The following is a 16,016-nucleotide window of genomic DNA, read 5'->3' as shown; positions in this document are numbered from 1 at the left end:
CAAACAGGTCATGCCAAACTAGTTGCCTTTCTTTTACTTTCCTTATCTTTTCTTTCCCACAGTTGCTAGATGGGTAGATTGTGAAAAATTGCAGGGTTACTGAAACTAAATTTCAATATAGCAACTGTCAAAGTTTTTAATGCTACCTTGTGAACAAAATAAAGAAACGAATTAGTTGCTAGATTTGGAAATGGATAAATGACCTGATCTCAAGAGCAATTACTAACAAGTAGAAGTCAATTTGGACTGAACTTTTTATTAGAATGCCTAGGGAACAGTCTACTTGACCCTGTGTTGCTTAACAATTTTATCACATAGAGTGAAAAGATGGCATGTTCATAAAATTTATAGGTAACACAAAACTGGGAGAAATAACAATATTGGATTAGAAAAAATTTAAAAATAGATTTGAAGTAAATCTAATGAGATAAAATTTAACAGAGTCTTACATGAGTTAAAAAGAATCATCACATGAAAAGATGGAGGAGATAAAATTAAAAACTATTTCATCTGAAAAGGATACCAGGCTTTTAGTGAAAAGCTAGCTCAATATGAATCAGTAGTTCTATGTGGCAGGCAACAAAGCAAAAGCAATCACATGCTACCATATAGTAAAAGAATCATGGTTTTCAAAAGGTGAGAAGCAACATTCTCATTATATTCATGTTCAATTTTAGGAAGGACATTGATGAATTGTAGAATATTCAGAGAATGGTCCTAGTACTAATGGGTAAGCATTAGGAGAAAGGAGTAGATGTTGTGGAGAGGCAGAGTTTAGCTTGTTATAAGGAAAATCCTCCTAACAATGGAATAGGATAACTTATAAAACAGTAGATTCTCTATAACCTGAGGTCTAAAGGGAAAAGCTGGCTATTGGACTTTGTGGTAAGGAGATTTTTGGTCAGGTACAGTTTCAACTAGATGGCCTCTGAGGCATTTTTCCATTCTGAGATCGCGACAAGTGGTTAAATTGAGCAAGTCTCTTACCCTTCTTCAGTTTCCGGACAGCTAACATACAATGGCTAGGAGATAGATCCCATATTCTTAAGGTCTTATCATCACTTACAGTAGCACAAATAGGCAAATGAGGATGGGTAGCTAAGCCCCACACATCTCCTTCCATGTGTCCCTAAACAGAACATAAATTTAGACTAAATTTAATGACTAAAAATATAGGAAACACATCTCCAATGCACAAAATAAACTATATTTAATTCATATGTACCAACTTGCACCAAAAAATATTATAATCTTAACAAAAATATTTTTGGAATATGTGTATGTACATATTCCTTTATCATCTATCTGTCTGTCTGTTTGCCTATATCTTCTCAATTAGGACAAATCACTTAAATTCACATTATAACTAATTTACATTATGAAAACACATTTAATAACTAGATATAAGAATTAGACTCTGGAATAGCTGCCAGAAAGTTCAGCTATCTTTTTTCACCTCACACTTCTAGAATCTCTTAGGCATTTCCATGTAAGTTTTGGGAAAGAGTTACAATTATCACTGAGTGTATGAACCTGCTAAATGTAGTGCTTTGGCTCCTTGACCAAAGTGCACACACTGTAGATAATGCCAGGAAGTATAATGATAACTGAAGCCACCAGATAATTATAATATTGTAGAAAAACGGTGAAATTATTATCTAAATTATCTAAAGTAACTTAAATCTTTTCTTGTGAGCGTTTAAGATTATTATCATATCATTTTTGAAAAGGCATAGAATATGTATTTGAGAAAAATATGAACTTTACAAGGATGAAGATATATATATATATATATATATATATATATATATACTCCTTAAGTTTTTCTATTTCCAAATAAAAGGCACAACACACAACTATACTTTGTCATTTAAAGTTGTAAATTGCAATACTTTAAAAGCTTCAAAATATATGGGATTTTACATATATAAATACTTTCTTCATCACTGCAGGCTGCAAAACTTCCTGAATAGTTAATTTTTATGAATTGCAACTACAAAATAATGCTTATACATATTATATTTACAGTTCTTCACAAGGCATTTTATAATACTTTAGTATTTAAATGCATATTACAGGGTTGATCACACTATTAGAAGTACTTGTAATTACTTGTAACAGTTAAAATTTATTGCACCCCCTAAAGATGCTTGTGTTCTACCTGGTGATACTGTATGTGCTTGTGTAGAAAAGTAGTATTTATAAATGAAACCGCATATGGTGATAAAGTGGATAGAGTCCATGCAAGATATGGAGACAGCAGGACCTGAATTCAAACTCTGCCTCCCTTAGTAGCTGTGTGATCCTGAGCAAATCACATAATGTCTTTAAGCTTCATCAGTAAAATGGAGATGATATATGGCCTACTTCAAAGGACTGTTACAAACATCAAATGAGATATTTGTAAAGAGCTTCACAAACTTTGAAGTACTATACAAATACTGATTGTTATTTTCTATAATTCTATGTAACATATTTATACTATTATATCAGTCATTATTACTTCATCTTTCTAGTAGGTCATAAATTATTTGAGCACAGAGAATATATATAGTAACTTTACTTTGAAATACAATGCTGTGAATCATATACATAATGACTTCAGTCTTTATATGCAATATTTCATTATTTAAAAAACTCTTGGTATAATGGGACAATATAAATACCATTAAAATAACTAAATTAACCAGAAAAATCTGTAAAGTTTTCATAAACAAGAAAGATAGAATGTATAAGGGAAATAATTCTCAAGAGGACATCAGAAAACCTGGGTTCAAGTTTCAATTCCAAGAAGCTTGCAAGACCTTGGAAAATCATTTTTACTTCTCTAGTCCAAGAGTCTCCTCTCCATCATTAACATGAGGAGACATCTATACTATGTACTTCACAGGACTATTGTGAGAAGCAAATACAATCATGCAAATGATTTTGATCACAAATTACTAGATATATATAAGCTATCACGATTACTACCAATAATTATAAATTAAGGAAGAAAAGAAGATCTAAGTTTGTGTTAAAAAAAACATGATCACATTTTAAGGAGGAAAAAGGGGGACATCAGAGTTCTGTGGTATCCAGAAAGAAGATTTGTATAAAAAAATTTCCTAAATGGGTAGTAACATTTTATTTTATTTACTGCTCTTTCCACAGTTTCTTATATTAAATATTACTTAAAAATTTATATCCCTTAATTTTAAGTTTGAGCAGTACTTTAAGTTTTTATAAATATAATTTTAGCAATTTACTTTTATAATAGTGAAGGAAAAGATAAAGGTTATGATTTTCTCATGATCAGTTAAGAGTTCCAGAAAATATAGTCAGGTTCAAAAATATGGATAAACCAAATAAAACACATGGAATATGAATATAAACTGAATACCTTTTCTTACCAAATGGTCTCTGTTCTTCAGTGATAAATACTTCAAAAAATTATCACAACTGGTTTACTTGACTAAGTATATTATTTTTATCTATTCATTTAGTTATTGTATAATCTATATAACTAGTACAGATAAATAAGCATTTTTCTGATTATTTGAGTGATTATTTCAGTAATGGCAATTTTAATTTCCTGAACCATTTTTTTCCGGCATCCTACACAGTAGACTCTCTAATATGTTAAATTACCATTTAAAGGAATGATATGAAAAAGTATATTAAAATTTAAAATTACCTGAACCAGGAGAGTAATTGGACCACTTTTATCTACCTCCAGTATTTCACCATTCTTTGTGCCTACTAAGATATGACCGTGTCCTAAAGATATGGCACGTATAGAGGGGTTGTCTTCTAAAAGAAGACCTGAAATATTAAATGGAAGAATTCTAAGTAATATGTTACTTTATTAAAAATTATAAAAAACTTTCAATTATGTTATCTGACCATGAAATCTCAGATGATGAGTTAGTTTCTTCTCCATTTTAAAAGTTGCAATAAACAGGTTATATTTTCCCTCTCTTCATTCCAAAACTGATCCGAGAATGAAGCTCTACTATCTTAATTAAGGTGAATCTTTTTTTTTTTAACTTTTACTTATATAGAGTTTTCTATCTTTATTATAATTTTTCTTTCTGGACAGATGGTAATATGGCAAGTTTCACAAAAGTCATTTTGCTCATATCTACTCAACCCAATTCTACCCCAATACTAGGGCTCATCTTTATCTGCCTAACCCCTTTACCATGCTGTCAATCCTTCTATATTCCAAATTGAACTCACAGATCAGGAGGAAAGAAATCTTACCTTCACCTTCTTACCCACTGCCATGGAGAGCTTGTTGTTCTAACACCATTAATCAATAACTTCTGCTCTGAAATTCCTATCTTTCAATTACTGCACTCTTTCATAATTCTTGGCTTTCATCTACTGAACTCTAGGTTTGTCTTTTATCTTATAACCCAATCCGATTCAGTAATTCTGGGTTTTCTGTCAAATACTATTATTATAGCAATTTTTGTCATAGTTCCTTGACTTCACAACTCCTGCTGGTTCCATATCTATTTTATTTCAGCTAGCCATCAAAACTGCTCCACAAATTCAAGACCTGTTTGAAATCAGAAATTTATCAGTTATGTGAGTCCTCTTTCCAAAGGAGAAACTGACCCAAATCTTTCCATCTTGTGCAATTTCTGTTCATATCTTTCTGTAAATCTTACTCTATTCCTATCCCAGGGTTCAGCCAAAGTGCTGTGCACTTTCCATTGGGTCACTTTATGTTATAAGAGTAAAGATTATAAAAGAGCACAATGGTCATCCACTTGCTATTCACCATTCTTGCTATATGACTGGTTCAAGATCTCAAACTCTGAAATCTCCTCTTATCATAATCATTTGTTATTCTACTGCTTCTATTTCATTTATGTCAAAACTATCTTCACTCTCAGTGCAATCACTCTGCTCGTTTCACATTCCTCTATATTCAGAATAGACCCAATTGTCAGCTTCTGAAATTATGGACTGGTCTTGAAACTTTAATTCCTTATCCCTTCCTACCCACCTTTAACCTTCTACTAGTCCTGTCTGATTAATCTGCCTTTAATTTTCATTCTTCCCTCTTACCCTTAAGTAGACAATTATTACAGAGAAAACCATCAAGCTATGTTAACCAGATATGGACTATTTATCCTAAATTAAGTATCCATGGCTAGTCCTCTCACGTTTCCCACATATTTTGTTCTAACCTACCTTGCAGCTTCTTAATACAACAATCCCACTCCATTTCTTCTTCTCTTTCAGCAGATAATCATGCTCCCTATTTTACTGATATCAGTATGGCACCTTGGAAAGCATGCTGGATATGGAATCACAGGACCTAGTTTCAAATTCTTGCTCTGTCACTTATTACTCATGTGATCACAGACAAGCCATCTAACTTCTTGGTTCTTAGTATATTTATATATATAATGGGATGACTGACCTAGATTACCTCTAAGATCTCTTTCAGCTTTAAAACATAAGCTCCTATAATCCAATATTTTTGTCTTAGCCCATCATCTGCCACTCTCAATTAAGAAGATGGGATGACTAACAGCAACATGGGGGTGATGATCAACCTTGATGGACTCACTCATTCCATCAGTGCAACAATCAGGGACAATTTGGGACTGTCTGTGATGGAGAATACCATCTGTATCCAGAGAAAGAACTGTGAAGTTTGAACAAAGGCCAAGGACTATTACCTTTAATTTAGGAAAAAAAAAACCTGATATCCTATTGTCTGAACTTGCTATCTCTTGTACTTTACGCTTCTTCCTTAAGGATATGATTTCTCTCTCATCACATTCAATCTGGATCAATACATACCATGGAAACAATGTAAAGACTGGCAAATTGCCTTCGGGGGGGGAGTGAAGTAATATTAGGGAGAAAATTGTGAAACTCAAAATAAATAAAATCTTTTAAAAAAAAAGAAGGGGCGGCTAGGTGGTGCAGTGGATAGTGCACTGGCCCTAGAGTCAGAAGAACCTGAGTTCAAATCCGGCCTCAGACACTTAATAATTACCTAGCTGTGTGGCCTCGGGCAAGCCCCACTGCCTTGCAAAAAAAAAAAAAAAAAAAAAGGTGGGATGACTTCCTCCCTTACCTAATACTTTCACCCATAACACTAATACTATTTATTTTTTATCTCCTCCCAGAACTTGCTTCTTCAAACATTTCTTGCCTTTTCAACTTCTTCACGAATGTGCTCTTTGTTCAAAGCTAGAAAAATAAGATAAAGCCTTTCCTATGTTTGAACAAAAACACCGTCTCCTGAACAAATTATTTTTTCCTTCCCTTCAATGTCATGCTTTTAAAGTCTCAACATTTGCTATTTCTCCATGCACTTATCTCTCATCTGTCATTAATTAGCTTTCTGACTTTGGGCAGGTCATTTAACCACTCTGGCCTCAATTACCTCATCTAAGATTCATTCCAGCTCTAGAATTATGATTTTATTCCTTGTTTTTTGCAAGGCAATGGGGTTAAGTGGCTTGCCCAAGGTCACACAGCTAGGTAATTATTAAGTGTCTGAGACCATTTGAACTCAGGTCCTTCTGACTCCAGGACTGGTACTCTATCCACTGCACCACCTAGTTGCCTCTCCTATGATTATTAAATGTTCCACTGAAATGCATTCTTCAAGGTCACTAAGGACTTCTTTATTACAAAAGCCAAGGGCCCCTTCTAGTCCTTAGCTTTCTTTACCCTTCACTTGGCTTTCCAGGCATACTGAACATGCCTAGTTTTTCTTTCTACCTATATGACAATTTTTTTCTTTGTCTCCTTCCCTCATTCCACATTCTTCTCCTAGCCTGTAAACCAGTGACATTTTCAAGGTTCTGGTCCTTGGTCTTTTTTGACCCTCTCCAAACTCTCTTCTTGGCAAAAAAAGGTAATATCTACTTGATGTTAAAAAGATTTCATGCTTCAGGTGGGGTTTGGTCGAGATCAACCTCAAATAGAAATGGATGCCTGCAGTGGCATACTCATGCTGCCTGGGCAATAAGTTTGTTAGCTCTGGTTGAGATAACATTTGGGATCCCTTCTAGCTTTCAGAGATTTTATAATCTCATCTATTCCCAAGACTTTAGTTCCTTGGAGAGTACTTTTGCATCTCTGTTTTTAGCCCTGATTTCTCTTCAGAATTCCAGTTCTATAATTCCTTTATTTTCTGTATATTATCCCCTGTATATCCCATTTGCACCTTACACTCAACATGTTTAAAAACTGAATTGCCATATTTCGTGTCACTACTTTGCTACCCTCACTAAGTTCTCTATCTTCCCGTTAACCCCATGACTTCCTAGTTACTCAGATTCAAAGATCAACTTTAACTCTCTGTCATCACACACAAATAATCAGTGGTTCAGTCCAAGACTGGTAAAAAATTGTTAATACTAAAAAATAGATTTAGAATTTTAGGAAAGAACCAGCTCAATATGACTGTGCATGGGCATGACTTGTTCAAAAAGAGCAAAATATAAAGGGGCATTAGATTACATCAATAAGGTTCACCTAATTTGAAGAAATTTCTTTTTAACTCAGAAGAAAAAAGTAATGGAAAACATTTTAGTGAAGATCAGTGGAAAGAATTTGTCAGACTGTTTGAATGAAAAGAAAGAGAAAACAGATGATCAAATTGAGAAACAGAACAAATATGAAGCTTGAAAAAATAGTGATGGATTTTTTCTATTAGGCATTTTCTGCAGTTCACTTTCTATCAAAAACAGAACAGTGAATAACTTGTTAACTTGCCTTAAACAAAATTCAGTCCTTCAAAAACAAGTGGAAAGAATTCCATTTTGTGTCTAATTCTCACTAAAAGGGAAGAATTCTTGATGGGGTGGAAATAATGGAACTTTCTAACACAGCAGAAAAGTAAAGTGGGTCACAGTCTAAAGTGCACCAAAGACTATAGAAAAGCAGATCGGAAAATGTAGCTTCCAAAGGTTAAAATTCTGCAGGGGAAGTCAGTTTAAGAGGGATGGAAAATCTCAAGAATGAAATTCTAGTGACACAAAAAAAAATTCTGATTGGGGAAAAAAGGGAGTTATTTGAAGAGACTGAAGTAGATGCACTGAGTACTCCTCAAGTGACTTCGACTTTTAAATATAAGAACAGAAGTAAGGAAGAATAAAAATAAGTGTGGCACAGTACTCTAAGACTAATATCAGGAGTGCTAAAATTCGATTAGATAAGGTGGGTCAATAAAAAAGGGTTTGTTTTAAGAAGGGACTGTCATGGATTCATCATCTTTCAGAACTGTATATATAGCCCCCAGTCTCTCCCCTGGGGTCCAGTCCTCCATCACCAGTTGTCTGGCAGACATTGTCAAATGACAAGAACCTGTAGACATCTCAAACTCACTGTGTCCTCTTATCATGCCTCACTCTCCCTCATACCACATATTCAATAGAATCTTTTCATTTGTATCTCTGCAGCATCTTTCTATAGACCAGTCCTCTCCACTGACACAGACATTTTGCTATTATGCTGCTGCTCCTTTCTCCTTTCTACTACTGTAACAAACTCCTACCTGGCCTCCCTATCACCTGGGTCTCTTGTCATTCCAAACCATCTTCCACAGAGCTGCAAAAATGATTCTTTCCTAAAGCACAGGTTTGACCACATAATACCCACTTACCCATAATATACTCATACTCGATAAACTATCTCTAAGATTAAATATAAACTTCTTTGTTTGGCCTTGAAAGTCCTTCACAACCTGGTTATATCCTAAATTTCTAGCCTTCTCACAAATTACTCCCTCCAATGCATTCTAAGACTGAGTCTGCTATGTCTTCACATATGACACTCCATCTCTCAATTTTGACTTTACACTTGCTGCCCCCATTCCTGAAATGTTCTCCCTCCTTCCACCTCTTGAAGGTTTTTTTTTTAAAGTTTTTTGCAAGGCAATGGGGTTAAGTGGCTTGCCCAAGGCCGCACAGCTAGGTAATTATTAAGTGTCTGAGGCCAGATTTGAACTCAGGTACTCCTGAGTTCTTCCAGGTACTTCCAGGCTGGTGCTCTATCCACTGCACCACCTAGCCACCCCTGAAGGTTTCTTTCAAGAGTTCAAGTGTCACCTTATGCATTAGGCCTTTCTTGATACCTCTATTTGCAAATGCCCTTCTCTTCAAGATAAATTTTTATCTGCTTCCTATGTTTTTTCTTACGTAATAATATATCCTTATTTTTGTATATGTTGTATATGTTGTCATCAGAAACCAAGATCCTTGAGGGCAAGGACTCTTTCACTTGTCTTTGCCTTTCCAGGGTCTAAAAAACAGGCATTTAATGAATGCTTGATTGATTAATGAGCTAAGGAAAACTGATAAAAGAGATAAGATAAAGATGTTTGATTCTTATTTTGCTTTTGTTTTTTTTTCCTTCTGCAAAGGGAATATCCTTTTGCCTAACAAAAATGGCTAATAGAGAATAAATGACAAAAATTAAATAGTAAAACAGAAGAATTAAAGTCATTTGACTGAATTGAACTATTTTTTCCTGAATAAAGAGAATGTGTCACTGCTGAGTGATTGTAAGTTATCTTTCAAAGACTGTGTAGAAAAGCAAAGGTAATACAGTTCTAGAAAGAAACAAGTATTAACCTGATTTTCTAAAAAGTGGTATCTATAAACAATAGGTCAGTGAGTTTAACTTTGATGCAGGGCAAAATGGTTACTGAACAGAAAAAAAATGATCATATGATTTCAGCAACAACAGGTTATGCCAAATACCATGTTTCCTTTTTGATAATATCACTAAATTGGAAAATAAGAGGAATTCTGTAGATACTGTTTAATACAGATTTTAGGATAGCATTTAAAGTTAGGCTATAATATGAAAAGATGTGGGCTAATAAATGACAGGAAAATTATATGACTTTGGAAATGGTTGACTGGAGAGAGTAGTCTTTAGTAGAACAATATCAACTTGGAAGGATATTTCTAGTGCAGTTTTCCAGGAATTTGTACTTGGTTCTAAGCTATTTTATATTTTCTATTAATTGCTTGGCTAAAGGCATAGATGGTGTCTTTATCAAATATGCAGATGGCACAAATAACATTGTGAATGACAGTCAAGATCCAAAAAAAGTCTTCACACTAGAGTACTAGGATATATCAAATAAGATGAAATTTAAGAGGAATAAGTGAAAAATCAGACTCTTCATGAGAAATGAAGTCAGTTCAAAGGTAGTTTGAAAAAGATATGTGGAGAGTGAGAGTTTGTGAAGTGCAAAATGAGTCAGTATTGTAATATGGCAACCTAAAAAGCTAATGCAATATCAATTTTCATTAAAAGAATCATAACTTTCAGAATCAAATAGGTGAAAGTCTCTCTGTACTTTGCCTGGTAAAACCACATGTACAATAAAATATTAAATTGCTGCAGTCAACATTTTAAGAATGGCAATGATAAGCTAGAGCAGAGAGCAACTAGAATAGAGAAAAGTTTTGAATCTAAGCCACAGAGAATGTGGAAGGAAATGTATGCATTTTTTTGTTTTTTGTTTTTGTTTTTTAGGTTTTTGCAAGGCAAACAGGGTTAAGTGGCTTGCCCAAGGCCACATAGCTAGGTAATTATTAAGTGTCTGAGATTGCATTTGAACCCAGGTACTCCTGACTCCAGGGCCGGTGCTTTATCCACTACGCCACCTAGCTGCCCCAAAATGTATGCATTGAATCTGAAAAACAGAAAATGAAAGATGTACTAGGTTATCTGTCTCCACATCTGAAAAATGGTCATTTGGAAGATGGATTAGACTCAGTTTATTTGGTCTTGGAAAGAAGAATTGGGAAGAAGAAATGGGAAGAACCTGAAAAGGGCAAATTTAGGTTTGATGTCCTAAAAATCTTCTTAACAATCAGTTGTACAAAAGTGGAATACATTTCTTCGAGATATTCTGGGTTTCACCACATTTTAGGTTTTTGAAACTGAAATTTTGTGGTTCTATATTTAAGGCTAGTTCATTTTTATCTATATTTTGTGGAAGATTAGCATTATACAGAGATATCAAGTAGGCAGAGAAGCTACCAACTAAAAAATCTACTATGTGATAGTTAAAAAAGATAGAAAACTTTTAAAATTAGCTTCTGTAATGATATGCTAAATTAAAACAATGAATTAATACATGTTGTTCTTAAAATAACTGGAGTTTTTTGATATAAGATCATTAGCCTAGAACCTTAATATGCTTGTCTTTTTTAAAGATAAAAAAATGAGGAAAAAAAACGGCTATAGCCAAAAAATATACTGTCCTTACTTTATTTGCTACTTGCCTTAACACACAGATAAGCCCTTAAGATATATTAAATCAACTAATTTTAGATCACCTTTAGATCCTGGAGCTAAAGAAGCTCTTTTGATGGCATAGGTTTTTAGGCACCTTTCAAAGGAATCATCCCAGAGAGCCACTACTCCATCTTTTCCTCCAGTTACAAAGCCCTGTAAAAATCAAAACATGTAAGTTCAATGAGTTTTCAGAGTAGGTATAGATATCTGTGTGTAACTCTTATCTCCTTAAGTAGACTGTATCCTCTCTGAGATCAATAATTTGTCTCATTCATCTCACTGAACTGTGACCTAGCATACTATCTTGCATATGTGCATATTACTGACCAAATATTTTACAACCTGTATATGTACCTTAGAAATATCTACACATGCTAAAGACAATTCTATTTTAATTTGAAAAGCACTTATGAAACACTGTAGAAATAAAAATGTAACCCATTGTTAAAAAGCAGAGGAAGCCAGAATTCCATGATGGGTAAGAGGCTACTGTCAACTGTATGTCTTTCAGCCTGACAGCTGATTCTGCAATATTGAAGATGAGAAAAATGACAGAGCATGTACCTCCAAGAGCCACTCTTTCCTGTGCCTAGCTCTACCTTTGTCCGGCAATACATACCTTCAGTACTTTGGGAGACAATCTCTCTGAGCCTCTATTACCCCTTATGCCAAACAAGTGAAAAACCTCTTGGACATTTTACAGGCTACTTTATCACATAACAAATATGCAGACCATTACAAACAGTGTACTTGAAGCTTGGTAGAATCTATCACAAGCTTTGTTTCACTCACATAGCCTTCAAAAAATCTACATATAAGGAGGCATAAGAATAAATAGAAGAGGCAAACAATCTAAATTAATTGGTTAGGTGACCATATTCTTCTCATTTTTCATAAACATCTTAAGAAAAAGATTTTATTTCTTGAGAGATTCAGGGAGGATCTTTTAGCTATCCAGAACTTATAAAAAAAGTAAATTTTGACAAGAACCGAAGGTAGAGTTTAATCAATACTAGAAGCTGAAGCATCATCTTTTCCTCTTTAATGAGAAGGAAAGCAAGATAAAAAGAATCAAATTTAAAATAACTACTTGGGAGTCTATTTCCAAGAAATGAAATACATGAACAATATGATAAAACATTCTTTATATAATTAAAGCAAGTTCTAAATAACTGGAAAATATTGATTTTTCAGGGTGGGCTGATACAATAAAAGAATAATACTACCAAAATTAATTTACTTATCCATTACCATAATAATCATACTACCAAAGAATTACATTATTACTTGGAGCTAAAAAAAATCCAAAACAAGAAAATTCATTTATTAGAACAAAAGGTCTAGAAACTCAATCTATACTACATTGCAATAATCATCAAAACAATAAGGCACTGCCAAGAAGAACAGAGATTGGTTTATCAATAAAACAGATAGGAAACAATCTACAGACACAAATAAGCACAGTAGCCTAGTAATAGGTAAACATCTCATACCACATAACAAGATGAGCTCCAAATGGTACATGAAATAGACATAAAGGGTAACATGTTAAATTAAAAGAATAAGGAAGAAATTCATGACCAAACAAGTAATGGAAAAGATGGCAGGAGGTAAAACTGATGATTCTGAAGACAAACAATTAAAACACCTTTGTGCCAAAAAAACCAAGGTGACTAAAATTAGAAGAGAAGCATATATCTCAATGTCTTTTTTTTAGGGTTTTTTTTTTGCAAGGCAAATGGGGGTTAAGTGGCTTGCCCAAGGCCACACAGCTAGGTAATTATTAAGTGTCTGAGACCGGATTTGAACAAGGCTGGTGCTTTATCCACTACGCCACCTAGCTGCCCCAGAAGAGAAGCATATAAAAAGATATATAACATAAAAGTTTACCTCAAGCATATATAAGGAACTGTTCAACTTTATAAAAATAAGCCCCATTCCCCAATTTATAAATTTTAAAAATAATATTTTATTTTTTTACAATTTTATGTATAAAAGAATTTTAAACATTCTTTTTTTTAAGTTTCAAGTTTTAAATTTTCTCCCTCCCTCCCTCTCCTCATTCCTCTCTGGGACAGTAAGCATTTTGATATATTTGCATTTGCTATATATTTGCAATCATGCAAAATATATTTCTATATTAGTCATGTTGTGATAAAAAACACAAGCCAAAAAAACATAAAAAAGTGAAAAATAATGTGCTTTAATTTGCATTCAGACTCCATCAGTTCTTTCTCTGGAAGTGGACAGCATTTTTCATCATGAGTTCTTAGGAATTATCTTGGATCACTGCATTTCTGAAAGTAGCTAAATCATTCACAATTGATAATCACATAATAGTACTGTTACTGTGTACAATGTTCTCCTGGTTTCTGCTCACTTTACTGCTAGTTCATGTAAGTTTTTCCAAGTTTTGTTTTTTTGAAATCATCCTTCTTGTTATTTCTTATGCCATAATATTATTCAATTACAATCAAAATCTTATTCAGTGTATTCAGCCATTCCTTAATTGATGGGTAATTTCTCAATTTTAAATTCTTTGCCACCACAAAAGGAGCTGCTATGAATAATTTTGTACAAAGAGGTCCTTTCCCCTCTTTAAAATCTCTTTGGTATGCAGACCTAGTAGTAGTAGTATTGCTGGGTCAAAGGGTATACAGAGTTTTATTGCCCTTGGGGCATAGTTCCAAAGTGCTCTCTGGAATGGTTGGATTAATTTTCAACTTCAAGTGCATTAGGGTTCCAATTTTTCCACATTCCTTTTAACATTTATCATTTTCCTCACTGTCATACTAGCAAATCTGATAGGTATAAAGTAATACCTCAGAGTTGTTTTAATTTATATTTTTCTAATCAATAGTGATTTAGTCTTTTTTATATAGTTATTTCCTTCATCTGAAAACCACCTGTTTGTATCCTTTCATTTATCAACTGGAGAATTACTTGCATTCTTATATATCATCCCTATACATGTAAATATGAGCATACAATCATTTTGTCCACATCTTAATATACTATGTGAGATAGATGCTGATCTATATTTTTTTTTTTGCAATTCAATGTGGTTATTAAGTGGCTTGCTCAAGGCCACACATCTAGGTAATTATTAAGTGTCTGAGGCCCGATTTGAACTCAGGTACTCCTGACTCCAGGGCCAAGTGCTCTATCCACTGTGCCACCTAGCGGCCCCTATAACTAATTTCTGCCAAATTGTTTTCCAGTTTTCCCAGCAGTTTTTTTCCAAATAGTGAATTCTTGTCCCCCAAAACTTGGCTCTTTAGTTTATCACTCTTAAACTCGATTCTACTCAACCTTGTTAAACCTGTCCCTGGACTTGTCCTTTTGGCTGTTGTTTCCTCCTTAAAAACAGCAATTGGTTACTGATGCCAGTGAAGAAAATCTATGGTATCCAAGTCATCTTAATCTATAACATGACAGGGGACCCTGATGGCTTCAGAGGAGAGAATTAGGCTAGTGACTTCCCATAGCCCTGCCTCCTTAAAATCCAATTTACTTACAAGTCATGATATCATCTTCCTGATGGAATGATCCTCTTTGAGAAAGAAGGACAAGCAATAATATAAACTAATATTGGAATGAACTGTTCTTTAAATGTTTGGCAAAATTCATTTATGAATCCATCTGGCCTTGGAATTTTTTCTGAATTTCTTTTTTTAAGGTGGGGCAATATAGTTATTCTATTTCCTCTTCTATTAGTCTGGGAAATTTTCATTTTTGCGAATATTCAGCCAGTTTACTTAGATTGGCATATTGATTAGCATATAGTTAGGCAAAATAGCACCTAATAATTGCCTTAATTTCCACTTCACCAGTGTCAAGCTCTACTTTTTCATTTGATTTCCTTTCTTTTTTAAATCAAATTGTTTAAATCAATTGTTTATCTATCTTACTGATTTTTTTAAATAAAACTAGTTCCTAATTTTATTCATTAGTCAAATACTTTTCTTTCAGTTTTGTTAATGTCTCTATTGACTTGCAGGATTTCCAATTTGGAATTTAACTGGGGACTTTTAATTTGTTTTTTCTATTTTTTTTAGTTGCATACTAAATTCATGGTCTCTTCTTTGCTCTAATTTATTGATATAAGAATCTAGAGAAATAAATTTTTTCTAAAGTATTGCTTTGGCTGCATCCCACAAATTCTAGATGTTGTCTTATTGCTGTCATTCTCTTTGATGAAATTTTGACTGTTTCTAAGATTTGTTTTGATATGTTAATTCTTTAGGATTAGATTAGTTTCCAATTAATTTTTAAGCTTTTCCCCACAATTCTTTATTGACCATAATTTTTTTTTTGTATTATGATCTGGAAAGGATTCATTTAATAGTTCTTTTTTTGCATTTAGTTGTAAAATTTTATGTCTGAATACATGATCAATTTTTGTGTAGGTGCCATGTAGTGATGAGAAAAAGTTCTATTTCTTTCTAGTCTCATTCTATTTTCTCTGGAAACCTAACATATCTAACTTTCCTAAAATTTTATTCATCTAATTTCTATCTTTCTCTCTCTCTCTCTCTCTTTCTCTTTCTTTCCTTCTTTCTTTTTTGTTTGATTTAATCTAGTTCTGACAGGGGAAAGTTCAGGTTGCCCTGACTAGTTTAATTTTACCATTTCTTCCTGTAACTCATTTAATTTCTTTGAAAAACTATGCTAGGGCTTCGAGGGCAGAGCCAAGATGGCAGTTTAAAGCTAGAAAGTTCTTGAAGTCTTTCCCA

At 33.6% G+C, this 16,016-nt stretch overlaps 1 protein-coding gene across 16 annotated transcripts in view; it reads right to left on the bottom strand.

Moving 5' to 3' along the window:
- EML5 (EMAP like 5) overlaps window positions 1–16,016 on the bottom strand; it is a 244,705-nt gene that overhangs the window by 82,870 nt on the left and 145,819 nt on the right. For all 16 annotated transcript variants that reach the window (XR_012478175.1, XM_074235552.1, XM_074235553.1 and 13 more), the window contains 3 exons: window positions 11,322–11,433; window positions 3,677–3,804; window positions 988–1,129 (listed from right to left, as the gene is read on the bottom strand). Coding sequence is in view for 15 of the 16 variants with exons in the window: in XM_074235552.1 (XP_074091653.1) it covers window positions 988–1,129; window positions 3,677–3,804; window positions 11,322–11,433 (382 nt within the window). In the remaining variant the exon portion in view is untranslated. The remainder of the gene's footprint in view (window positions 1–987; window positions 1,130–3,676; window positions 3,805–11,321; window positions 11,434–16,016) is intronic.

Source organism: Macrotis lagotis, chromosome 4, assembly GCF_037893015.1.
Source record: "Macrotis lagotis isolate mMagLag1 chromosome 4, bilby.v1.9.chrom.fasta, whole genome shotgun sequence".
NCBI lineage: Eukaryota > Metazoa > Chordata > Mammalia > Peramelemorphia > Peramelidae > Macrotis > Macrotis lagotis.
The sequence above is the reverse complement of the archived record's forward strand: the minus strand, read 5'-3'. Positions and strand labels throughout refer to the sequence as shown.